Source organism: Ambystoma mexicanum, chromosome 12, assembly GCF_040938575.1.
Source record: "Ambystoma mexicanum isolate Mex_15411 chromosome 12, UKY_AmexF1_1, whole genome shotgun sequence".
In the NCBI taxonomy this organism is placed as follows: Eukaryota; Metazoa; Chordata; class Amphibia; order Caudata; family Ambystomatidae; genus Ambystoma; species Ambystoma mexicanum.
In genome coordinates, this window is record NC_090936.1 from 108,739,822 (window position 1) to 108,767,070 (window position 27,249).

The window sequence follows — 27,249 nt, forward strand, 5'->3', positions numbered from 1 at the left end:
GAAGTCATGTCGACCACTGGAACAGAAAACCGAAGAGGATGACGAAGGAAAAGCGGCAGGAATGATTTCCAGCGACCGGAGAGCCTGCTGTGTAACTGCAGCCTGCTGCAGCCCTTCCTTCTGATCAACCTGGGGTCTCCGAAAACGACGACCTGAAGCCAGAGCTTGGTGAGACCTACTAGACTCAAGACGACCTGCATTTTGAGCCATCCCACGGGTTGCTGCGACCTTGCGTTCTTGCAATACCCCAATACCCTGGGACCTCCAGCCACTGTGTGGTGCACGGTCTTCCGAATCTCGCTGAAACTTCGTGGGCATCCTGGTGTATCTCCAGAGACACGAATCGAGTCCAAAAAGTCCCCTCACAAGAGTGCTGGACCTTTTAAATGACGAGAATTCAACCGCGATTTTCTGTCTTCTCTGCTCCTTGGAAAGGCGCCAAACCTGCAGAACCGCATTCAGCCACAAGAGAAATCTTGCCTAGAGCCTTCTTCATCGATCCCTGCTGCAAAGTCCCTTCTGAGGTCTTGTGTTCAGTCTCCAGGATAAGGAATCCACTGACCGGGTATTTGGCTGCAGTCCCTGAAGTTCTCCTGCTGCAATCTCTTCTGCATTGCTGAGGTACTGTGTTGGCTTGGGTATATACTTACCTTAAGCCTGTTGTGATTTCTGTGTAGTCCTGGGGTGTTTTCTGTGATTGGGAGGTCCCTCATCCAGTGCACCCAGTCCCACTGCTAGAATCCTGCTGGGGGTGTCTTCTGTGAAGCCCCTGGACCCTCCTCTAACCCTAGAAGTAAAGTACTCACTTATTTGCCAGTTTTCCTAAGGAAACTCTGACTTTTGCTACTAAAGAACTTATTCTAACACTGCCTGTTGGTCACTAGTCCTAGTGACCCCCCTTCTGCTACTGAGAACACTATGCTCTAAGGGAAAGACTTTGAAGGGATTGGGACTTCTGCCTAGAAAAGAAATCAAGTGTTATACTTACTTGTAAAGAGTTGGTGGGTAACTGTAATTCTCAGAGTGAACAGTTACAAAATGTCTTACTGATCTTGAATGTGTGATACACTATTCTTAAAAGTATGGTTAACATCTTTTCTTCCTTAGCCACTGTTTTGCCAGTCTAAAAGAAAGTAAATGTAAAGGTATTTTACTCTCCTGTGATTAGGTTGTGCCTCTTTACAAAAGTAATGTTGGTTTCACCAGATTATTCCTGTAGGGTAATTGTATGAGTGTCCTCCAAATGTTGGTATCACTAGGTTAGTCCTGTTGGGATAACTGTATGAGTGTCCCCCAACTGGGTCTTGCTTCCCCTGACTTGCTGCTAGCCTGTCCTTAATAAGTCTACATTAGGTTGTTGCCTACCTAGAATAACTATTCAGTAAAGTGTGACATTGGGTTTTACTTTCCCCTTCATGGTGAAGTTAAAGTAAGTGGCTTTTACTTAACTTGTGTTAGCTGTATGCCATCCAAAACAAGTTACCAGAGTTATTGCTTACCTCAATCTGGGGTTCCCTGATTTCCAAAGCATCTGTAATGGTACATTACATCCTTCGGTGTTACTCACCTGGTATAACTGTGTGTTATGACAAAAGTAGTTATAGGTTTTTACTGCTCCTAGAATAGTGTTTCACTATTCACCACAAGTATATTTTCCAGTTGACTGTGATTTGTTCCAAGAGTCACTGTACAACTGGAAGGGCCTACTGTCCTTGTATTACCAAAAGTAATCTAAAAAGTAACCATATGTCTTTTACTCCCAAAGAATAGGCTTGACCTATACTAAATGTGTATAACAAGATTTTGACTTCCCTAGAACTACTATTAGGTGTTCCAAATAAGGTTTATACTTGGGTCTGTGTACTTTCAAGTATAGTGTTGTGTTTTATATTGTGATTCCATATAATGTGTTAGTACTTACTTAACCCCTAGATTTATCTGGGCCTACCTGTATTTAAATAAATCCTTTATTTTTACAATACATAGTGTTTCATTGTTTCTTTGGATCATCTGTATGACAATTTCATTTGTACTGGATCTACTACCCTCTCTCCCTCCTAAAATAAGCCTGGCTGCTCTGTCTACGCTACCCCAAACTCAGGTGGTACAGCCTTATACTAAGAGTGGAGTCTTGTACTGCCTCAGTAGAATGGTTTTGCTAGGCCCTTAATTGGACTTCAGAAAAACTGTCCTAACATTCGCCAGAAACAACTTATATCCCCTTTAAATTTCATCGAGTAGGGGGTGCGGCCATGGAAACACACTGCTGTCCACTTTTCCATGTCAACAGGAGCGGACCTACCTCACCAACGCTGTGGTTATGGCCGTAGTGTGGCTTGTAATTCCACACGTGTTAAGTCTACCCCAGGGATATTTGTCCCAATAATTGCTATCTTTATTTCCTTTCTTATTTTGGATTGTGTGTACACCGTCCATCGGTGCCTCGCCCCTCCCCAGGGCATGTCAGGTGCAAAAGGCTCTAGTAGGTGCCCGGCCTGTGATGGTTCTTTCCCTACGTCCGACCTGAATGTGTTCTGCCTCCGGTGCCTAGTCAAACACCGCGGCTAGGAGGGTTGTACAGCGTGCAATGCATGTACACCCCGGTCTCTGAAGAACTGACGAGTGAGGTGGAGAGAGATGTTTAACAGATCTCTGGACCATATAAAGAAGTACGGAAGGAGAAAGACAAAGAAGATGAATCTCTTGTTTTCTAAAGCACCCTGCAAAGGCAACTCCTTCCCCGGGAATCTACCTAGCAGGAGGGGCCTAGTAGGATCTGTTTCTGTTACCAGCAATGATACCGAGGCTCAGTTATCTACCGGCCTAGTGGCCGAGATGTCCACGGGTCCTCCCAGTCCCTTAGCTGAGGGGCCACACGGCTCTGATACTGGGCCTATGCCTGAGGGAGCGTCTAAACACAGTGATAAAGGCACTACCAGCACCATGTCAGAGGGTGAACAGCCTACCAGGTCTACATCTGAGGTACAAGGCAGGTCCGAGCCTATGCGATCAGGCAAACAGGCGGAGGCCAAAGCCAGTACATCCACAGACTCGCAGCCTGCATGCGGGGCTGTACATGACAAAATGGTGGCACAGCTAGTCAAAATAGTGGCACGTTCAGAAGCGTGCCATTCAAGCGAATCCCAGAAGCCAGATTTCACTCGGAGGGTGGAATGGTTTCCATGTCCACGCAGCAGGTCACATGGTGCACCTACTACCCAATTTCATCGGGGCAAGTGTGCTACACAGATGCAGCCTATTCCCAGAGCAAACGGAGAACTCAGACGTACATGCCGAACCAGACAGCTGTACTGGTGCAGGCGCGTGCCTCGCCAGGGTGTGAAGAAAGCTTTTTTGGCAAATTCCTCACGCTCATGAAATCTCCTCAAATGGCGAACATACTCAAGGGACTCATTCAGGACATGATCCTGCCTATGAACCCCCCTGTCCAACTACCGGCTCCAGTACAGACACAGCCTCCAGCACAGCCACTGGCTCCAGTACAGCTTCCGGCTCCGTTACAATCACCAACTCCAAGTACCTCAGTGGCCTTGTTGCAGCCCACGCCGACCCTGGCTCATGCTCAGCCCAGCAACACTGCCCAGTCTCCTCCACATGCGGCCCCCCAGCCTGCGGCTCCTCCAATAATGCTGCCTGTAGACCCAATGGACCTGCAGGACACGGATAACCATGATGACACGGATGATGAGGATGAGGAGGAGCAGGACGCCTCATCCTCCACCAAGGGCTTTACATGACAGATTAGCCGGACTGGTGGAGAATCTGGGAATTTCTCAGCCACAAAAGGAGTAGCCATAGGCGGGGGTCATTGCGGAGGGATTAACCATCCGCCAGATCGGTTATACAGCTACAAAAGGATGTGGAGGCCCTGGCGAAGAAGGGCTGAACTAAACACCATTCCACGCAGCCAGCCAACAAGTGGCTGGATGCAAAATACAGGCAGGCAGACCAGAAGGCAATTCTCTCCTGCTGTCCGTACTCCAACAACCACAGTCGCGGTCATTGCGGCAGCATCAATGTACACCAAACCGCAGACTTTCACATCAGCATCCACTTCGGCCCTCTTAGGCAAGGAGGAAAAAGTCCTGGAGGCCTATGGGAAAAAGGTGTACTCCAACGCCACTCTCCACCTACAGCAAGCCAACTGTGGATGCCATGCTAGCTGCCGCAAATCAAAGGTTATGGTGGGAGATTGGCGAATTTCTCCTGGACCTGTCGGTTCACAGACAGGCTTGTCTCAAGGCCGGCCTTGCAGAAGCCAAATTGGTGGCACAAGACCTAGTGGAATCATCCGTGGCTCATATTGATACAGCCGGCAGGGCCATCTGTGTGGCTACGAACATGAGGCGGACGTCGTGGCTCAAGGCCACCAAGTTTAATCCGGACGTGCAAGACCGTATCCTCGACCTACCATTTGAAGGAGGGGACTTCTTCCACTAATAAGAGTTGGTCAAGAAAAAACAGCTCCCACACAGCCAAGTCACTGGCCATACTTGCAAAGCCGGCATCTAAGAGCTTTGGGCAGGGCCAGTAGCGCTCTAATAGAGGTCATCCCTTTTGGCAGTTTCGGCGGCTTCCAAGACTGCTGTTCTAGACAGCTTGACGGTTCCCCCAAGCAACACTGGTGCAAACAGCAGAAAACTACACACAAAGGCTTCTTCCAGTCCCCCTCCCAGGCACCAGCCTTGCAGGGAAAGAAGCAATGACGGGGTCATCAAGATCCACAGCTCTCTGGTGAGGGGCAGGCTTGCTCTTCATTCTGTCTTGGCGGACACGGTTCGCAGATCCGTGGCTATTCTCAGTGGTATCCCAGGGCTTCCGCCTTTCCCCCTACCGCAAGCCCCAGCCTTCTCGCCCCTCCTCCCACAGATTGGAGCGCCATCTCTCCTTGCGGGGATCCGCTCTCTCATAGTGAGCGAGGCAGTAGAGGAAGTTCACCTCCCTCTCGCAGAGAGGCTTGGGGTTTTACTCTCATATCTTCGCAATACAGAAGAAGAACCAGGCGGGCCTGCGAGTAGTCCTAGATCTGTCCTTCTTAAACCTTTACGTACCTCTCCAAAAGTTCAAGATGGTTACAGCAGCACTGATAAAGGAGTCCCTGTGGGGGGGAGACTGAGTGAGCTCCTTGGATCTGAAGGATGCATACCTACACGTCCTCCCGTCCTGCGATTTTGGGTCATGGGCTCGCACTTCCAATACAAAGTCCTTCCATTTGCCCTCAATTCAGCCCTCAGGGTGTTTGAGACTCATGAATGCAATGGCAGCACTACTTGGGTCAGAGGGGCACCACGTATACCCATACCTCGACGACTGATTGGTTTGCGCAGAATCTCCTGCAGAGGTCGAGAATACAGAAGCCAGGCTAATGCATACGGCCTACGAACTGGGTTCTCCAACACCCCCAAGAAATCGCAACTCCGGCCTACACAATTCTTGACCTAGGGTCTCAAATGGGATACAAAAGCAGAGATGATGTTCCCCATCACGGACAAGGTCACGGCGAACAAAGCGGCAACAAGGCATTTCCTCTTAGGACAGTGACCTCTGCATGGTGGTACCAACATTTGCTAGGGATTATGGCAGCTTGCCTCCTGGCAGTGCTTCAAACCAGGCTCAAAATGAGGATGCTGTAGTTTCAGCCTCAGGAATCCAGGAAATGGGGTCTCAAGCGGCTTTAGTCACCATACCAACGCATCTTCACCAGGACCTACTATGGTGGAGGATGGACACCAATCTCATGACAGGCAAATCATTCAAGCAACCCCCGCCGGCATACACCATTATGACAGATTCCTCCCTCGAGGGTTGAGGGGCCACCCTTGGCAACCACAGTGTGCACGGCCTATGGTCGAGAGAGGACAAGCACAATGATGGCTATGTGGCTAGCCTTAAACACTTTTCTCCCGGTGTGCAACCCAGTGTGCATTCAGACAGACAGCTCTACCTGCATATACAAACCTCAACAAACAGGGGGGCACCAGATCGCCACCACTGTGTAAGTTAACCATCCATATGTCATGATCTCTGCTTCCAAAAGGTCAGGGTTTTCCCAACTCCCTTGGAAGCAGATCCATAACCCAGGTTCCGAGTGCCAACCAGTCCCAATTGGGACCTTTTGGACCCAGTCCTGGCGCCAGTGGCACCAGGCTCATAAATATGCCCAGTCCCAGCGCTGGAAGCGCCGGGCTCATAATGCTTGGGTGGACTTACCTGCAGCAGACCATGCTGCTTACTTGCCTGCCAGTTGAGTCTCTGATCCTCTTCTGTTTGGAACTACTTTTCCTGTTGGGTGGGGCAGGAGCCACTCCCTAGATTCAGAACACTGGAACTCTTCTGGAAAGCAGGAACTCTTTTCTTAGGCGTGGCTGTGGAAGGAGACACCTAAGCACTACAGGAGGCTATTTAAGCCACACCCGATGGATGAATCTTGCTTTGCGTTATTCTGCATCCTCAGCAGCAGAACACTCATCGTGTCTTCTGCATCTGATCCTGGGCCTAAGGAAAAAGGCTTACCATTCTGAATCCAGTCTTCAGCAACACCTATAAAGACAAGAAAGAACAGGTTAGCATTACGGTCTTCAGTGACAGCTCTTCACTTACCTGGTCCATCGGCTGTCACCAACGCCTCGCGCTGCATTCCGGCAAAGGCTTACCTACTCTTCGTGCGCTCTGGAGGTCTTCACACTGCATTCCGGCATCTGAAAGACAAAAGCTTACCAACTCTTTGCACGCTCCGGAGGCCTTCGGCGCTGCATCCCACATCTGAAAGACAAAACAAGGTGCGTTTAAAGACATTGGGGAACTTTAATACTCACGTGCCATTACTCCTTTCCACATCTAACCCAGTGGGTATTCCGGCACCCTGCAGCCGCCCCGAACTTGTACCTGCAAAATAAAAAGACAGTTAGAGCGCATCGTGAAGCAGGCAACAAGCGCTTACTTACGTGCTTCCAGGCGCTTCTATTCATCACACGGGCTCCATCTTCAACTCACTTCAGCCCGCCATCCGCCATCGCCGGAACCCTGCAAAACAAGAGACATCATTACTAAAGACTTTAAAGACATTAGAATTACTCGAAACTTACCGTTTGTGCAGTAAACGACGGACAGCAGTCCTCTGAAGTCAAGAGGCCTGCTCCCCTTATCCAGTGAAGAAACTGGTTACAGCACCCTGCCTCGAGGCAGATGGAGAGCACGGCGTTCACTTACCTAAGGTGAGAGCGTTAACCTTTGGGTTTCTACAGGAGAAGAGAAAGGGAAGAAGAGAGAGACATTCAATAACCCGGTTCATTAATCCCACATTTTCTATCTGCAGACATCTTACCCTTCGAGCCAGACATACAGTGCACAGAGGTCCAGCCCAAAGAGCCAGCCGTGTGTTAAACACATCACCTTTGAAGATACGGTATACGCCCAGTCAAGACCGGCGCCTCTACGGGAATCAGGTGAGCGTTACACCATATATGTGAATGGGCCTTGGCGAACAACATATGGCTCTTGCCGATCCACCTTCCAGGGGAGTCCAAACTAGAGGCGGACAGGCTCAGCAGACTGGGGATCGACAACTACGAGCAGCAGCTAAACGAGGGGTTCTTCAAGGAGATCTTCAACAAGTGCTGGCAAATTCAGATAGACCTATTCGCCACCATGCACAACAGGAGGTGTCAACAGTTTGCGTCCTGGATGAGTCTGGACAGAGGTTCACTGGGGGATGCCTTGCAGCTTCAGTGGGACAGCATGTGGGCGTACGCATTCCCGCCAACTACGCTGATCCACAAGGTCATCTGCAAGGTCAAGGAGGCACAAGACTATGCCTCATTTTGATGGCTCCACGATGGCCTGCCAGTCCATGTTTCTCCCTCGCTTGGGAAATAAGCCCTAGCAGTTTGGTTCCTGAGCACATAACCTTACAACACCTCTATTTGTCTCAGGACAACCTGGAGATCACCCAAGGGTAAGAAGTGCTTCCACTAGGAATCAATACAGAAGCAAATGGAACAGTGTCTACCTCTGGGCCAAGGAAAAAAGGGCATAGACCCTTTGGGGTGCACCCTCGATCATGTTTTGTCATTCTCTGCACATCTGGCACAGTCGGGAGTGCATGTTGACACATGCCGCACATACCTGTTGGCTATAGGTGCATACAAAGATTCTGGCGATAATGTTTTCTCCACCCTGTGGTCAAAAGGCATCTGGTAGGACTAACCAGGTTGTACCCACCTGTCAAAAGCCCACATCCGGTCTGGGATCTCATCGTGGTTCTGGGCGCCCTGGCGCATAAACCATTCGAGCCCATGGCATCTGTAGATATCAGATTGGTCACTATTGGTCACTATTAAGACAGCGCTCCTGGTGGGCCTTACTTGGCACCCAGGATCAGTGAAATCTTGGACCTGATGGCTTCAGAACCATATACTGCTTTACATCTGGACAAAGTGGTGCTTCAGTCGCACCCCTCATTCCTCCCAGAATTGGTGTTGTCCTTTCACCTCAATGAAGAAATAGTCCTTCCAACATTCTTTCTGAATGTTTTACATTGTCTCGACGTCAGGAGAGTGCTGAAATTCTACCTGGACAGAACAAATGGCTTCCGTAAGTCGGATGCCTAGTTAATCGCATTCAACGATCAAAAACGGGGTGTCAGGCTTCAAAAGCCTCCATTGCTAGGTGGATCGTTATGGCCATCCAGGAAGCCTATGAAGGGCAGCGCGTGAAGTTACCAGCAAACATGCACGCTCATGCGGTCAGAGCCAAGGCAGCAGCAGTGGCTTTCCAAAGACATGTATCATGGCAAACAATCAGCAGGGCGGCCACTTGGGCTACCTCCCTCAGCCGGGGCGTATGAATAATTGTAAGTTACTCTCCGTAGTGACTAACATACTCCTAGTCCATTGTCCCCTTTCCTCCATACGTCCCATCACCCTCCCCCTTAAAAAGAAGTGTTATTAGGCAAATGTAATATAGCTGATGCATCAAAGGGGACTGAGGTGTGGCACTGGGGGGCAGAGTCAAGGGAACACATTCTCCCAGGGCCACACCCGATTAAATTTAAAGGGGAAAGATGTTTTTTCTTGTGAAAAAGGTTCAGTTCCTGTTCCTAGCGATGGACACCCATACAGTACGGAGGAAAGGGGACTTTGGGGTAGGAGTATGTTAGTCACTACAGTGAGTAACAAATAATGTGTCTTCCCCCTCCATACTTCCCCTCCTTTTCCCCTCAACCTGCTCTATATATCCACCAACAGGGCTTCTGGCCTGTCTGCGCCCCTCCACCCGCACACATCCCTGTGCATCCAAGAGTACTCCCCAGGCTCCGGGTTCCATGCCAGTGGGTGTGCCTAGCTAGTCCAGTGTGTCTAATTTATCCTGCTGGCAATGACTGTACTCCACATCCTGAAATAAATCTGTTACTGGTTTCTACAAAGACATTGGTGTTTGTTCTGTTCCCACTTAACAGTGCAGCCTGCCTGTTATTGCCAGAGGGGGGACCCAGTCCATCTGCGTACACAAAGCACCCCCACCACCGGGTCTGTTGACTCCCTGGTCCAAAACTGTGGCTCTGACTAGGGTCTCCCACACAGACTCCACCATTTTGGACTGCCTCCCTCCTCCCCAGTGGACATCTCACATTGGATAATTTCGCAGCAGCCCAGAACGCGAATGCCCCGATTTTTGCATCCAGAGAAAGGGCCACTAGAGAACGCTCTATGGATGATATGGTCATCAGCTTCACTTCCCTTGCCTTTTATTAATTTGTTACAGGGAAAAAGATCCGTCCTTCAGACTATCAGTACTGGGTAACAGTTTCGATTTTGTGACTTTTGCACATTGCACACATCATGTTACAATGCAGTGCAATGGGGATACTTTTGTAGCACCCTAGCCTTTTACATTTGGGATTATAGGTTACGTTTGCATGTACCTAAAGGCAAACTGGTGGCAGCAGAAAATATTTTCTGTTTTTGCTTTATTGTTTTGTGTGCACGTTTACAGCGTCTGGCTACAAAACATGGCCAGTGCCTTAAAATTTGGTTGGTCTTTGTCCATATTGTAGTTTGGGCTTCGTCCTGCCTTGCCAGGTCAAAAAATCCCATATAAGGTCATGCACTTGCCCGGGAAAGCTGCTGCTTTCGCAGGCTAGTGATGCCTTTGTGTGTGTGGCCCAGTAAGGGGGTGGGACTGTCTAGTCTCATTCCACACCCATGGTGCCAGAGGGTGTGGGGCATGAGTGAAACCAATAGTTGTCCCTGATTGGACAACTACTGGCTGTTTGAATTGTGCAGATCCTTACCATTGGGGGGCCGGGACTTCCCTCCAGGCTGGCCTTTGTATAAGAAGAGGAATCCTGCAGCCATTTCTTCAGACCAGCTTTGGAGCCAAGTAGCCCTCATAGACTAACAGCCGACTGGAGATGACTCCTGAAGAGACCTGGCATCCCTTCCTTCGCCTGGCCCGATGAAGCCTTGTTGGACTAACTGATCTCAGAAACCCAGAATGGTGCCTCAGCTCTTCAGTGGGACAAAATAGTCTTGACGGCTTCTCAAGGATCCAGCCGTTCTAAGCCTTCGGGATTGTCCCGGACCCCCCGGTGGACTGACCAGCTCTCTCATGGGCTACCTCGCTACAATCGCTGCTCTTCCGTGGTTACACTCAAACTTTGGTGGTCGCCAGCTTGTAGTACAAGTCGCATTCCCTTGTAATTTCAGCGTCCCAGCATCCAGGGATCATGTCTGGAAGGGCTTTTGTGACTTGACTGGAAGGAATCCTTTCATCGCCTGTGTACGGAGACCATCGCTGGAACTCACCTTCCCCGTCCTGTGAAGTGTCTTGTGAGGTGTCCTGTAGAGGCCTGCATCAGTTAATCATGCATGTCTTCATTGCCATAAGTTGCCCCTTGCATCCGAACCTCGACCAGAAGACTCCTTGCACCCGCAGCTCATGGGCACCTCTCACCATAACCAATGGTGGGAAAACCAACCTCCAGTGACCCGCCTCTCGGCGACCCATCCAGTCCTTTGTATGGTCTCATTGCGGGCCTCTGACCCCACCCACTCTCCTGAGGAGAATAGCCTTGACTGCTCCCCATGTTTGCCTTGCCTGTTCACTATAACTAAGGTGGCCTCCTAAAATCTGTCCACCAGGTCAGATTCTAGAAATACATCTCAACAGCGATTCAACCACAAATGAAGAAATAAGCCAAACACAACTTTCAAACACAGCAACTCGGTCAATTGACACATCCATGCCTCCAAACATTTAACTTGCAGATTGGCTCCCATAATCCTAAAGTTTGGGCATTTAAAACTCCCAGAAAGCTGTATGTAGCCTTTACCAACTATGCCGATGACGCACAAATTCTTCTCCCCTTAACAGGCAACTATGAGCAAGACCTCAACACCCTCCAAGATAGATATGCACGCATCCAGGCTTGGATGGGGGCCAATGGCCTATGTCTAAACAGGGAAAAAACTGAAATACTACTGGGGGGGCCCCAAAGAATCCCTAAAAAAAACAAACTAGACGACAAATACAGCTCCTTCAGCATTGCATTGAGAACAGTGTCATTACAACCTCGGTTGCAGTGAAAACCCTTGGTGTCTACCTGGACTCCACCTTATCAATGGTTAGGCAAGTCGACGTTATATCATCATCAGCAGCACTTACCTCAAAAAGTATAAATGCTGTGAAACCCTACCTGTCACCAAAGAACTGCCTCAACATCGCTAGAGCCACAATCTGCGCAAAGTTGGATTACTGCAACATCCTACTCCTAGGCACTTCCGCAATCAACAGACTGCAAATTGCACAAAACAGCGCCCTTAGAGCCGCACCTCGTATCCCCAGGAGAGTGCACATCTCCCAGGCAAGAAAAGATGCCCACTGGCTCCCGATCAAAGAACGCATAACATTCAAGGTCCCACAATCACACAGATGCCTCGCACAGACCGCCCAAGCCTACCTAGCGGAAACAATACACCAGGCTCCTGCCCACAGACCTAAACGTGACCAATACTCACACTGACTCCCTGTCCCAGCATTCAAAAGAGCTAAAGCTGCCGGAATCAGCTTTGAAGTTCTAGCCCCTAAAGCTTGAAACTCGCTTCCGCTCAATTTAAGAAATGAACAATCCCTCACAACGTTCAGAAAAGTACTAAAAACAAAGTTGTTTAACTAAACCATACTGCACTGCCTCCAACACTGTTCCTCTGTAACCTCGGAACGTCTATCAACACGGTCATTGAATGTCTATAACTGCCTCTGTAACAACTGTCATAACCTGCATTAAGTGAATATTCTGTAACAGCGCCACAATGCCTCCGGGCTGCTGGGCACTTTATAAATCCAAATAAATAAAACTCAGCACAAGAGACTGCTACTTCAACAAGTGGAAACAGTTTGTAATTTGGGGGAAGAGGATTTAAACCCATTAACTGCACTCCCACAGATATTATAATATCGATTACACTTTTTAGACCCTGGGTTGGTTTTTAACTCTATTAAATTACATCTAGCACCCTATACCACACTAAAACAAAACAAAATCCTGATGTCGGGTACCAGCGATTAAGACATATAGTTCTACAAAGGCTCACAGGAGCTCGTTTCGAGCCCATACGTTAAACTTTGTTAAAAACTCCTTTATAATTTTACCTTCAATGGACAAACAAAGGAGCAGGCTCAGCACACCTTTGGTTGATGTAAGAAGGCTGGAAATGGAGGAGCAGGTGTCTTGTAGTACAAGCTCAAGTTCCTCCATGTTCCAATGATGCGCTAGGAACAGCATTGGCTGCTGCGAGGTAGCCCAGGAGAGAGAGCTGGTCACTCCACTGTTGGCCCAGGGACACTTCCAAAGGCTCAGAAGGCACAGCTCCTCGAGCAGGGGCCGAGTCTGGTTGCTCCCACCAGACCAAGGGTTGAAGCACCAAGAAAGGACTTCTTGAGATCAGGGCAGAGGAATGGGGCTGCACCTGGACTTCACAGGAGTCGTCAATGGATTGCAACTCTTTGTAGAGGTCTTGGATCGAACAATTCTGTCGAATGGCTGCAGGAACCCTCCTTTTATCCAAGATTTGCGTTGGGAGCTCACCCATGCCCCCCAATGGCAAGGATCTCCACCATTCATACTGGCAGTGGCTATCCAATCATGGATAGCCACTGGCCACATCATCTGCCAAGCAACAGGCATTCAGGCACCATGATATGCACTGGGAAAAGATGGTTGCAGTGCCTGCATCGGGGCTCACACAAAACTGCCTCTTGGCTGGGTGAAAACTGCAGCTTTCCCTAGGAAATGGCTTCCCATATGTTCCGAGAAGCAGGAAGAAAACAATATGGCCAAAGGACAAGCAAAAACGTTGTGGCACCTACATTTAAAGGTGAGAGCCACCTATAATAGCCCTTTACGGTTAAGGTAAAAGTGTATGACCAAAAAGTATAAAACACAGTAGAAACATATCCGTTGCCACCTACTCATCCTAGGCACATTGTGAATGTAATCAAAACGTCATTCCAGAAAAAGATATAAGCATAAAAAGTATCCTAACAACAATCACTTTGACTTGATGTCTGCAGTTGTAACAATGCAAGAAATTCACAAAGAAAAACATAGTCTCTCAGTACTGATTAGTCTTATTGAGTGATCAGTTTCCCATAAGAATGAGCAAAAGGACAAGGGAAGTAAATCAGAAGGCTTTACTTGCCTACAAAAAGTCAGATCAGGAGTCTATACAAACTAAAAAGAAAGGGTGTCCCATAGAAGTCTATGGGAGGAAAGCAGCATGAAAAAAATCTTTACTAACACAGGAGGAGGATAAAACGAGAATACCCACTTTCTGAAACATTCACCCTGCAAAGACTGAATATTTGTTTTTATATCTTTCTCTAGTCTTTTAATATGTTGACTAATTTCCTCTTAGCCAATAATTTCATGATTTATTTCAAGTATCCAAGAGTTGTGCTATAAAATATGCCATTGAAACCGCAAAAATGTGTATGCAACTCTGCTAATGGATGACTTGTTGAATGCTTTTCATTTCAGGATCGAAAGATAGAAGATCTTCGTCAGTGTCTGAACAGATACAAGAAAGTGCAAGACATGGTTATTTCAGCCCAAGGTAAAAAAGGTAGTTCAGATTGAAACTTTCAGTTTCAAATCACTGTCCTGATGTGTGATGGTGAAACCTAGCTATCAGAATTGTAATATGTTTTAGGGTTAAAGGGATTTCATTGCGAGTAACCTTGTATTTTGTTTTATCTCTTTCAATTTAAAATGTCTCCTGCCTGTACTATTCAAACATCTAAAAGGCAACCATTTTGAATTATATTCTGAATATATAAGAGAAAACCACTATCTAAGCCTTTCATCCATAGCCTACTCCTTCATTACGTAATTTCATTTCCTCATGATGGGTATTTATTATAGGCCTTCTGGACACATTGAAAAATTAATTTAACAGGTAGTAGTATCGCACAAATATATACATTCATCAAAGCTTCATTAATGCATTTAAAGTCACCCATTCAGCGAGCAGGTAAGTAGATTAAATGCAATAAATGACGGAACCAGATCACAAGTTAACTCCCTTACTTTAGCAGCCCAAACCCTAAGAAAATGGATCCTTGTGTTGTGCCCAAAAGTGACAGGAGCCACAATGTTTCTCCCCTGAAAGGAGTCTCTGCAGGTAAATTACAGTTCACTTGTGTTGGTGAAATTTCAAAAAGTTATTCAACAATTTTACTAAAGGCAAGTGATCATTTTCTTATATTTCATGTTTCTCTACCCAGGTTCGATGACCAAAAGGTGAGTGGAATGGAATGTAGGAGATTTAGGGACTTGTTCCCAATGTTGTTCTATGGATGACTGTGGGACAAATACACTGAATTTACTTACCCCCCTGACTCTGATTTTTCCCAGATGTTGTGGATCAGCTGGGGGTCCTTGGGGGCTCAATTTCTAATGTTGGTTCTGTTGAGGGGATGCCTAGGAGTTCCCGGGTTCGAGGATTCGTCTGGTCGGGTGTAGCTGCAAGATGCATCCTCTAGCAATGAAGTGCAAGAAACACTGATGCAGACTTCCTTAGGACACTTCACAGGTTATAGAAAGGTGAGTCCCAGAGTCGGTCTTTGCACACAGGGGACAACAGCTGTCCTTCCAGGAGAATTTGCAGAAGCTGCTCTAGGACAGCACACCTTGATGCTGGGACATTGAAATTCAGGAAGAAGGCGACTTGTGGTACGAGTTGGCGACCACTGACGATGGGTTTGAACGTGGAACCAGACACTTCTGACAAGGTAGCCCACAAGAGCTAGTTAGTTCACTGGGTAGTCCAGGGACATTTCCGAAAGGCTGCCAAAGGCAGGATCATCGATAAGCCAGTTCCATGTAATATCCATGAAGTAAATTATTTTGTGATAATTTACTTTGTGGAAATTACGTCTACATTTTATTGCAACATTTATTTTTATGGGGGAGGGCCATCCTTTTATGGGGGCGGGCCACCCCTAACCCCTCTTTCCCCTACCCCAACCCTTCCACACACCCCTTTAACCTCTTAAACTACATACACATATACATTTCAAAGTATTTTTGAAGTAATTTTCACGAAGTAAATTACAACAAAGTAATTTACTTTGTGGAAACAAAGGGAGACTGAGAAGGTGTGAAGACTAGGTGGTCCCACTTGTCCAAGGCTGAAGTACTGCTCAGGGTGGGTCTTGGAAGAAGAGTTAGTGACACAGAGCTTCACCTGTCTGGGCTCAGGAAGGCATGGTGAGCCCCTGCAGGAGTCGTTTTCAGATCTTCAGCAGGCTGTGCTTCTTCAAGGGATTCTTGCTGCAATGATGATCTAAAGAAATGGCTGAGTGGTCCATTTCTTATACAAATTCAGAGCTTGAAGCAAGTCCAGAAATGGTATGGATCTGCACCGTTCAAACCGTGTTAGGTAAGAATTGATGCAGTCACACCGTGTGAGACTACACAAAACTTATCTGCTTGGTATTAGGTAGCCCACCTTTTGGTATAGGTCTGTACTACACAAGTTGGTAGTGTGACTGAGCAGCCAGGCCTATCTCAAGAGGGGTAAATGTGAGGTGTAGAGCTGTACAATTGAAATTCATAAATGCAAGTAACATTTACACTCAAGTTTTCAGTTATAAATAGTTATTTATTTAGTTAAAATCAATTTTTAAACAATCATTCTTTAAAAAGGCAATTCATGTAACAATGTAAACATACTTTAAAATTACTTTTGAGAATCAGGCCACAGTTGCAACCCCTGGTACTCCCTTGCGACCCCAACATTAAAAATAAAAAAGTTTTTTTTGTTTTTGCCACAACACAAACAGGTGCTCCTGGTGTAGCTGCCCTCCCGCGGCGCAGGTGGACCCGCCACACCAGGTCAGGTGGGTCCCCGGACCAGTCCTTACCCATCAGGGTGAAGGCTGGGCCGGGGAAGCACTCAGTAGGGGTTGGAGCTGATCGTGACATGTGGCACATGTGACATGCCACGTTCAGCTCCAACCCTTTCTCCCTCGGCTTCCTTGCAGCTCACATACAGGAACCAGGAAGCTCTTGCAGCTTCCTGGTTCGTGTTTTGCTTGGAAGGACGGACCGAAGCACCAAGAAAAAGGTAAGCAGGCTTTTTTTTTTAATATGATGTGTGTTTTGCATGTGTGAAATGCGTGTCAGATGTATGTGAATGGTGGGTGAATGAGAAGTGATCTGTGTTTTTGAATGTTCTACGTGGGGGCGTATGTGCCTGTGTAGAGAATGCAATGAGTGGATGTAAGAGAAGGTGTGAATGACTGGTGGGTGAATGAGAAGTTATGTAACATGTGTTTTTGAATGTTCTGGGTGTTTGGGTGTGCATGTGTAGAGAATGCAATGAGTGGATGTAATAGAAGGTGTGAGTGACTGGTGGGTGAATGAGATGTGATGTGCGTTTTGAATGTTCTGGGTGGGGTGGGTATGTATGTGCCTGTGTAGAGAATGAAATGAGCGGATGGGTGTGTACCTATGTAATGAGTGGATGCAAGAGAAAGTGAGAGTGACTGGTGGGTGAATGAGAAGTGATGTGTTTTTTTATTTATTTTTTTATTATAATTGATTTAAGTTGTAATTACAACTTTTTCAATATGACATGATTCAATCATTAACACATAGTTGCATTGGATTTACATTGGATTTGTCACTTTAAAATTGCTCTGTGGAATTCAATGATTGATATTTTATTTCTGTCGCGCTCATACATAAGTGTTTTAGAGCGTGACAAGGCAAGGGAGGGGAACAAGGGAGAACAAAACAGCGATCTTACTAGGCCCAGTGACAGTGAGAACGCGCTAGTGCATGGGAGAGGGGGAGGGGAAAAGTGCATGGAAGGGGGGAGAAGTGGAAAGTGCGAAGCAAAGGAGGAACAGATAAATAATAAAGTCAACAAATCGTGGTAGTGCAGCCAGCAATTTGCAAGTGCTAGGTTCATCTGTATGATTTCCTTCTTGAATTGTAGCTCATCGTGCAAAAACATCCAGTTTACATTGGTTTGCAGACATGTAATCATTGTTAGGTAGAAATAATTATTACAGTGGAGCTCATGTAAAAGTACATTGTCTGGGTTGAATTGTTTAAGGTCTTACAGTCCTCGGAGATCATGATTTAGGTTTCTTCTTTGATATATCAATGCATATCAGAGATTGGACATAGGCAGAATCAACCTGTTAACCAATAATCAACAATTGAACTAAAATCTACTAAAATCATGCTATTAACATTTCTTTAAATCATGTGATCATATCTAGATGGAATTTCCTTAATGTTGCTAAATGTATCATATGCATTAGCAGCAATTCGGTCTTCAGATCTGATAAGGATTTGTGAAGATTAGCAGCATTTTGACCTCAATCTTGAGTTAAACATTTTGTGAGACCATAGAATCAACAACATTTTTAAAACTCATTATAAACATGCAGTCATATGTGCCTAAAAATCAATTGTTTTAGATCAACGCATCCTACATGTTATCAAGCATTCAATATTCAGCTATAGTTCTGTTTTGCACAAGCTGGCAATGGATTCGTCTCAGCAGAATCTAAAATGTTTGTCTGTAGGCCTCAATATAGTTTGGGCTACAATATATTTAGGTAAAAAAGAGAAAACCTAATTAGCAATGATTCTAAAAACAGGAAGAGACTCACAATCAGACATAGGTAAGCATTCATTTGCCTTGGATAGAGAACTCGTGTGTTTTGTCAGCAACTCGGTATTGGAGTGTCACACAGTTTTATAATTAGCGTAAATTCACATGAACTCACTAGAGCTAAATACAAGTTATTAATAGTAGTTCCGCATCAGCTGCGGTTATCGTGTCCAAGCAATTGCAAGCGTTGGATATCGGGTTTGAGCTATAGATGGGTGTTGTGTTGTCGGTATTAGCATCACTTAATGTAATAGCTGTGGGGGCAAGTATGGTGGGTGCGGACTATGGCTTTATTCACCTTTGAGGTGCCGTAGAGCAGCTTAGCAATAGCCACTGCATGTACGCAGTATTGGCTGTGTCATTTCTCTGATCATTTATTGACATATTGTCAGCAAGTAAATTTCGCAGCTGCTGTCTGTCTTCGTTCCAGTGTCAGTCTCCACAGCGAGATCAAAGGATGGCAGGAACTGTACAGTTGCAATGTTTAATGAGATTCTAGTGGCATGTAGCACTTCTACCCACAGCCGATCTCTAGTTAGCAACCTAAAATTGCTAAAATGTTTATGAAAAAAGCAATGTCTAGTATTTTATAGTGCAGAGCATTCAGTTATTAGGTGCTTTAAGGTTTCTGTGAAAGTTTCAATTTTACAGAAGTAGCAGGTTCTATCAACATTTTCTAGCTTAGAATAAGAGGCCAGTTTTACCTTTTGTAGGCCATAAATCAAACCTCATCCGAAGGATTGCATTGGCATAAAATGGGTAATGGAATATTGCTAGATATTGGGACAACTCCTTTAAAGATTTTTGTGTGAATGCTCCTGATTAACACATCTCCCACGTATTTATCCAGTCCCACTGGTGCAGTTTGAGTTTGGCTCTGTCAGGATTAGATGTTAATATATCTGTTGAGATATCAGCATTTTGTAGTGTGGTTAGACAAATGTACTTCCAAAATTGCAGCGGGCCCCCTATAGGTGTTTCTAGCAGAGATTTAAGGACCAAAAGAGCGGAGTCTTTTGTTGTCGTAATGCATTTGCTGTAGGTTGCCAACATCTGCCAGGCTGCTACAGTGGATAGGGAAGTGAGCCCCAGTTTGAATCTGATAATATGGATGGGCATGCTTTGGGGCACCGGTAAAATAGCCTTCCAATAAATGCCCTCTAGGCTATCCCACCGGGGAGAGTCCTTCAATGATTTGGATTGGCTACCAAATGTGGTGATCTGAACCACTTTCTGATTGTAAAATACTATAGCTGGTTTAAGAGAGAATTTTCCGTATTTCCGTAATAAGGCTTTGCCCTGGGTTGCTAGTAGTCTCATTTTGCCCCTGCGTTCGGCTTTATAAGGTTGGTCTGTCATATTCGTCTAGATGTTAACTCCAAGATATTTATATTGGAGGGTTTGTGGGACAGAGGTCTTTGAGAGCATCCAGTTGAATAGATAACCTGCTTTGGGTAAACAGTGGTGAAAAATAAGTACATTTGATTTGGTGATATTAATTGTTAAGTGGTTGGCCTCCACGTAGCAGCTTGGGGCTGTCAGTTTTCTTTGCAGCCCAATAGGCGTACTATTCATGATCACCAAATCATCTGCATATAATAGATGAGGGATCTCTGTTTTGACTAACCTCAGGGAAAATGATCGAACTGCGCTAAAGGTTTTATGTAGATCACTGATGTAAAAATTGAATAGAAACAACGCTAAAGGACGGCCTTGTTTTAAACCAATATTTGTTAAAATGGCTTTTAATAGCAAGCTGGTTGTTGTCAATTTTACCATGATAGAGGTGTTTCAGTAAAATTGATGTATTAAATAACTAATATAAAATGGACAGGTGCTAGTTAAAAGTTTTGACCATAAAATTTCGCGGGGCACTGAATCGAAGGCCTGTTTAAAATCAATTAGAGCTAAAAATACAGTTTGTTTTAGTGTCCAGGGTTGTTTTTAATGGCTGCCAGAATCCTCAAATTCAGCGCCGTTCCAATCCCTGGGAAGAAACCTGATTGGTTTTTGTCCATTATATTTCTCTCCAAAGCCCATTTTATAAAATCCTGCTGTTAGGCAGAATTGCATGCAGTACGCTCTGGAACCACCACATACAATTAGGACTACGGGTGTAAGCAAAACCAACCTATGGTAGAAGTCTCTACTACACAGTTTTGTGGTAGCGAGCTGAGCAGCCAGGCTCATCTCAAGAGGAAATGTGAGCAGTACAAGAGGTTACACAGAGGTCTTACAATCAGTGGTTCAAGTAGACACTTACACTCAAGGTTGGTAAAACACTTATTAATTTATTACGCAATCATTTCGAAAACATTCACTAGAAGGAGGCAACTTAATATTATACACAAACATATTTCAATAACAAACCAATGAGTTTCTGAACAAATTAGGCTCCCCTGTAATAGGAGCAAAATGGCATTTCAGTTACTTTCAATGGGAGTAAAAGGCAGAAGTTAGCAGAAGACATCACAAATACTTTCTTAGGCAGTGCAAGTAGTTTCAGTTCACTAGAGGACTCTATTCAGTTCAATAGGCCTAGGCCAAAGTCAATGGACTAGTGTCTTGGATAGGAAAGAGCAGTTCTTGAAGTAAACGGTAAAGTCTTTACAAAAGTTCTCAGAAGTAGTTTGTACGAAACAGAATCGTTTGTCGGGTCACAAGCTGATTAGGCCTGCAAGTTGGGAAAGTTTCATGAACTTTCACCACGAGAGAGGCGTTCTCTCAATCGGGTTGGCACAGTACCTTAGTATGAAGCAAAAGATGCAGCTGAAGACGTTGGTTCCTGGCAGTTCCTGCAGATCTCACTGTTCCTGAGCCTCAATCGTGGGGACAAGAGGGAGGACGTCGGAGGACTCCTGCACTGCAGGGGATCATCAGAAAACGCTGACAAAATAGTAGCTGTAATTCAAGCACACAAGTTGGTGTCCTTCCCCCTGGTTAATCCTAACCAGCTTCGAGAATGGTATCCAGGTGGCTTACGAGTTGATTGGTCCCAAGAAGTCGTTCTTGAAGGGGCTTCTCTGTCGGGATGAACTTGGCAATTCAGACCTGCAGCAGGGCTTCACCGGGCAAACCAATGGTCCAGGAGTTGCAGCAGCCGTCCTCTTCCAGCTCGTCTTCGGTTCTTTCGTTCCAGTGGTCGACTCTGCTTTCCAGTCCAAGAGACTTGCCTTTTAAACAGTTTTCTCCCATTCATTACAGCCTAGCTGCCACTCACTGAGCAGAGTGGCTGTCCTTGCCGGACAGTCAGCCAGCCAATCATGCCAGAGTGCATTTTAGACTCCTAGGAGTCTAAGCACAGGGAGTTTGGGGCACCTCCCTCACTTCCTGCCCACCCCAGACACTTAGGCACCAGAGGCGGTCTTCAGTCCTGAAGCCCACCAAATGCATAGAAACAAAGGGACCAAACCTGGTTTGGCGCAGAGACAAACACTAGAAGGACCTTTCCAAAAAGTAATGGCGAAAAAAGAAGACTGGGATCAATTTAAACTAAGGGGCTTAAGGCGCTATAATGAGAAACATGGCTCCCGCGATTTTTAGATACCGGTGTTCGCGGTTGGGAAAAATCATGGTAGTTTGTTCTAAAAGCACTCCCACCATTCATTTCGATAGAAAAGGGTAGCATTTGACTGCTACATTAGTTTCTAGACACAGGGGATACTAGGTAACCCCTCCAGCACTCTATAGGAAGATAGTGTGGGCTGGGTCTAGGAATTTAAAAAGACTAGTAAAGTCAATTTAAACTTACATTCTCTGGGAAACAGTAGTTTATCCCAGTGTAGGTATTTACACCTTTGGGAAGTCTAAAAATACATCCCTGTGTCACTGCACTGAGGGTGCTGTGTAACACACATGAGAAGATGCCTATGAAGTTATCTTAAAAGTACATAATCAAAGAACACCAGTGTAAAACATGCATCAAAATACATGAACGAGTGAGGAAAAAGGCTCACACTCTTTCCAGGTAAAAAATCAAGTCCTCAAAATCCAGCATAGTTGCTGGGGGTCTCTAAGGTGAAGGGAATTAGCACATTTATGAGAATTCTCCCTAACCGCCCCCCCAGACTAAGGGATAGGAGGATTTAATCCACCCCTGGATGAATCTCCTTACTCAGTCAGTCAAACATTCTGGAGAGACCATCAGCATTTTGGTGATTACACCCTGACCTTTGTTCAATGGTAAAATCAAACCCATGTAGGCTGATTGACCATCTTAACAATTTAGGATTTTCCCCCTTCATCTGCATTAACCATCTCAAGGGCTGGTGGTCAGTCTGAATCACAAAAGTAGATCCATACAAGTATGGTCTAAACTTCTTCAGTGACCACACAATAGCAAAACATTCTCTTTCAGTGGTTGCCCGCCTTGTTTCTGGTTCCTTCAGCTTTCTGCTGATGAAGCAGATGGCGTGCTCCCTACTTTTCACATTCGACTGACTCAGAACTGCACCTATAACTGTATTGAAAGCATCTATTTGCACAATGAGGGTTTGGCTGTAGTCCGGAGCTCTTAAGACTGGAGATTGACAAAGGGCTTTCTTAAATCCTTCAAATGCCTTTTTGCACTCCTCTTTCCATCTAACCTTTTTAGGAAATTTGGGTGAGGAGACCACATTCAAGGGAGAAGCTATGGATCCATAGTTCTCTATGAAGTTCCTATAATAACCAGTGAGACCTAAGAAGGCTCTCACTTGGGTTTTTGTATTTGTATTTCTATCACGCACCTAACCCTGAGGTAACTGGGCGCTTGCAAAACCTAAAGGTTACAGACATAGATGGGCATACAGATTAGAAGCAACAAAAACAAAAAGGACCCTGGTTACAGATGTGTCAAATGTGATGCAGGAAAAGAGATACAATAGTAGGCTAACAGGCGATTGAACCAAAGCAAGCCTAGTGAGTTCTTTTTACTGGGGGGGTTTGTTACTCAGCACAGTTTTTTATACCGGCTTTGAAAGTGAGGAAGGAGGGTTCCTGTCTGAGGGGGGTGGGGATAAAGTACCATCGTTTGGCCGCTTGGACTGGGAAGCTGGCTCCTCCTGCTGTTTTTAGATTGTATCTTGGAACCAAGGAGTTGTGTGAATGCGATGATCTGGTAGTGCGTGTGGGTTGGGTTTGAGTAGTAGTGGTGGCCCATTCTTGTAGAGCTTGTACTTTGCTAGGCAATGTCCTTATTTCACCTCATCCTACCTCATGTCCAAGGTAGACCACTTTGCTCTGACCAATTTGACATTTACTTGCCTTTATGGTCAGATGGGCCTGCTCAAGAGCCTTCAAAACATATCCTAAGTGGTCAACATGTTCTTTCCAAGTAGGGCTGAACACTGAAATGTCATCCAAGTATGCCATGCAGAAGTCCTCTATCCCATTCAGAACTTGATTTACCATCCTTTGGAATGTTGCAGGTGCATTCTTTAGTCCAAAAGGCATTACCCTAAACTGGTCGAGGCCTGCTGGGGTTGAAAATCCAGTTTTCTCCTTGGCGTGGTCTGTCAGGGCTATTTGCCAATAGCCTGACGTTAGGTTAAATGTACTGAGGTACTTGGCTGAACCAAGTTTGTCCACCAGATCATCTGTCCGAGGTAAAGGATGGGCATCAGCCTTAGTGACTGCATTTAGAGCTCTATAGTCCACACAGACTCTCAACTCTTTGGATCCTGCCTTTGGCACTAGCACAACTGGACTAGACCATGGACTGGTAGAGGGTTATATTATCCAGAGATCAAGCATCTTGTTGACCTCTTCCTTTATGTGGGTTCTGACATGATCTGACATCCTGTAACCTCTGCTTTTGACAGGTAAACTGTCACCAATGTGAATATCATGCTGGCCCCAAGGGGTCAAGCCTGATGATAGTGAAAACAGGGAGGCAAACTGATTTTATAGAAACTTGCACTCCTCCTGTTGTTCCAGTGTCAGATTGGAAGAGAGATTAACTCCTTCTATTTTCTCATCTAAAGTTTGTCCCCTGAGGAGATCAGGTAGAGGTTCACTCTCTTCCTCCTCTTGAGCTGAAGCTAGAAGCAAAGCTCCCACTTCTGGTCTTGAGACATAGGCCTTTAAACAGATGTGTGAAAGACCCTGGGGGCATCCTTAGGATTGCCTGTGTCCACCAGATAGTTGACCTCTCCAAGTTTTCCCACAACCTTGAAGGGTCCTATCCATTTGTCCTGTAAGGCCCTCTGCCTTGTAGGAACCATAACTAAAACGTGCTGGTCTTGAGTAAACTCAACCATGTTGCCTTCTGGTCATGCCAATGCTTCACCAGAGCCTGACCTGCTTTTAAGTTATCAGATGCTTCTGTCATTGTGTGTTTCATTCTCCTTCGGAGACCTAACACATAGTCAGTGACTCTCACTGTCTTTGGAGAAGGAGCACTCTCCAACCAGATTCTGCAGAACTGAGCATTTGGATCAGCTGGTCTGCGCTTCCAGGTATAGAAACAAAATGCCGGGTGCTGCGTGGCACCAGAGCGAGGCTTGGAGGCCTCCACGTTGCTAAGCAACGCATCGGGATATCCAGTGCACACTTACGCCGGCAGGCGGAAAGCCGGCAGCCGACAAAGGCTGAATAAGGCCATCCTGTTTGCCCATGGGTGCGCACACGAAGTTACTTTTGTCAACGCGCTGCTGCCCAATGTTTGGAACTATTAATCTGTCGCTGGCGACAGGTATCCTTAATCCATTGATACAACAGATGCACGACCCTCCCCCTTCCTGCTTTAAGGTAACTCTCCACATGCATAGTGCCTGACACTCGAAGCCCCTCGCAACCCTAGGGGCACCACTGCTCCTTACCTCAATTAACTCAAGGCCACCCACTAGATACTTATCACCATACTCGGCTAGCTGCCACCAGTACCACCCACTGTCTCCATCACGCACACAATGCTGCCCATAGCCATCTGCAAACTCTACACCGCTAACTCCCCGACCACTACCACTCTGCTCACCCTCCTCACCACACTCTCTATCCTCTCCACTTACACTGCACTCCCCTCTATGCAATTAACACCGCCTAGCCCCGTTCCGTCTGCCCTACAACATACTACCATGTACACCCTGAAAACATCACAACATGCACTCCACCCACATGCTGCCACTTCCTCCGTACCCCCATGCCTCAACACTATCTGCAGACTGAACAGACTCAGAACTCGCACTCTTCCTACAGAATACAGCTCGCAACCCACTCCCACAGCACTTAGAAATGATAGACTAAGCTCACGCTCGACCCACATACACACCCCCCTTCTCGAACACTCCAGCACATGCAAACAATCACACACCAACCACATCAGACCCCACAATACTAGCACACATGCCACACCTAACTCGGACTCCACCACCACCCTCACTACCAACATAAACACACACACCGTACATCAAATGTGCCCTCCTCAATGTACGCTCCTTCCCAGCCCATGCACTCGAAATCCACAACCTCTTAATAGACAAGAACATTGACCTACTTGCCATCACAGAAACCTGGCTATATGAAGCTTCCGGTCCCGCCGTTGCACTTGCACTTCCACCAGGCTTTACCATCCTCAGACAAGATAGACCAGCTCGAGTGGGTGGCGGAGTAGCCCTCATCTATAAAGAGAGCCTCTCTCTCCGACTGGTCAGTCACCCATCGACTAGCAACTCAGAAATCCTATCTGCTAAACTCACTGTGTCCCCCAAGAGCACCATCAACATTCATGTGCGATACCACCCCCCAGGCCTCCACTTGGACTTTCAAGAACACCTCATCCACATACTCAGTAACTACATCAAGACCCTCCTACTAGGAGACTTTAACCTAGGATTTAATGACACGAAAGATAAACCTGCTGATACCCTCACCAAGGAACTCTGACATTCCAAAGGCCGCATCCTAAATTGGATCGCTGACCATAACTGCCTCACCTCCATCATCTCCAATACGGCCATGCCATGGACTGATCACAACTGTATTGAGTTCACTCTACCCATCTCTAAAAGCCGCAAAACTCTCACCCCTGCTACTGCAACTCAAGTGAGAAGTTCCAAGAAGCTGTTACGCTCACCTGGTATCCACGGGGACGCCACTCAGCCTGGGTTGGTTGCCGGAACCTTCTCCCCAATTTTCGGGATGGAGGCTTTGGAGGATGTCTAGCCTAAAAACACAGGAGGGCTGGGTTCAAGACTGGCCGACTGCGGTAAGTATCCTCCCACCACCCTTTTAGCTTCAGCCCTTCAGGCCCTCTCCTCACCTTGTTGTGGTATTAGGCGTGCTCTCCGTCCTACCTTCTTAGCAGGGGCGCGTTGTCTTCTGTGGGCATGGGCGACCGAGTTACTTCAGTGGCACGTGCCCGTTCAAGTGTCTATAAGGTAGGTCTTAATGCAGCAGTTCTGTATAGCGCTGTTAGTCTTGCCTGCCTTTCTTTTGATTAATAATGTTCTTTCTTTCTCCCTAGGTGTGCGGAGCTTCAGCGTGGCGAACTGGTTGGTTTGAGCCCCACCAGTAAATTATGGCGCGTAATGTGCACTATAATGCGTTAAGTAAGCGCTATGCGCAGTGCTGCTTTGTCTTGCCTTTGCCAACCTATGTCCTTTCTTCCTTACAGGTCGCAGTGCTTCTGCAGCGGGTGTGGAACTCTGGAGTGATGCGGGCCGGGAGGTGACAAGCCAGGTAAGCTTCTTGTGCTGTTCGTAGCTTTAGCAATGCCGGAGTATGCCTTTTCTAATGTTGTCTTCTCCTTTTTCTTTTCAGGTCGTTTCGATCTGGAAGGTATGCGGTGTCCAGAAGAAGCTGTTCACTGGAGCTGGGAGCAGATTACAGGATGGAGATAGCAGGTAAGATTCTGCTAATGATGTTTCCTTTTGTCTCCTCTGTAGGTTCGTTATCCCGAGGCTCGTGGGTATCACAGGACACGGTGAGCGTCACGTTGCAGTCTGCAAAGTAACAGAAAGCGTGCCTTGTTGCTTGGGTGTGGTTTAAATAGCCTCCCAACAAAGTAGTCCAGGTAAAGTAGTTCCAGGCTACCACACCCAAAACACTATACCGCATA

At 46.4% G+C, this 27,249-nt stretch overlaps 1 protein-coding gene across 17 annotated transcripts in view; it reads left to right on the forward strand.

Annotated features, from left to right (window-relative positions):
* The window catches only part of PPFIBP1 (PPFIA binding protein 1), a 1,584,927-nt gene that overhangs the window by 741,867 nt on the left and 815,811 nt on the right, over positions 1 to 27,249 (forward strand). For 13 of the 17 annotated variants that reach the window (XM_069628106.1, XM_069628107.1, XM_069628105.1 and 10 more), the window contains one exon: positions 14,060 to 14,144. In XM_069628106.1, the coding sequence (XP_069484207.1) occupies positions 14,060 to 14,144 (85 nt within the window). The remainder of the gene's footprint in view (positions 1 to 14,059; positions 14,145 to 27,249) is intronic. The other 4 variants (XM_069628108.1, XM_069628111.1, XM_069628117.1 and 1 more) reach the window with 1 other exon arrangement.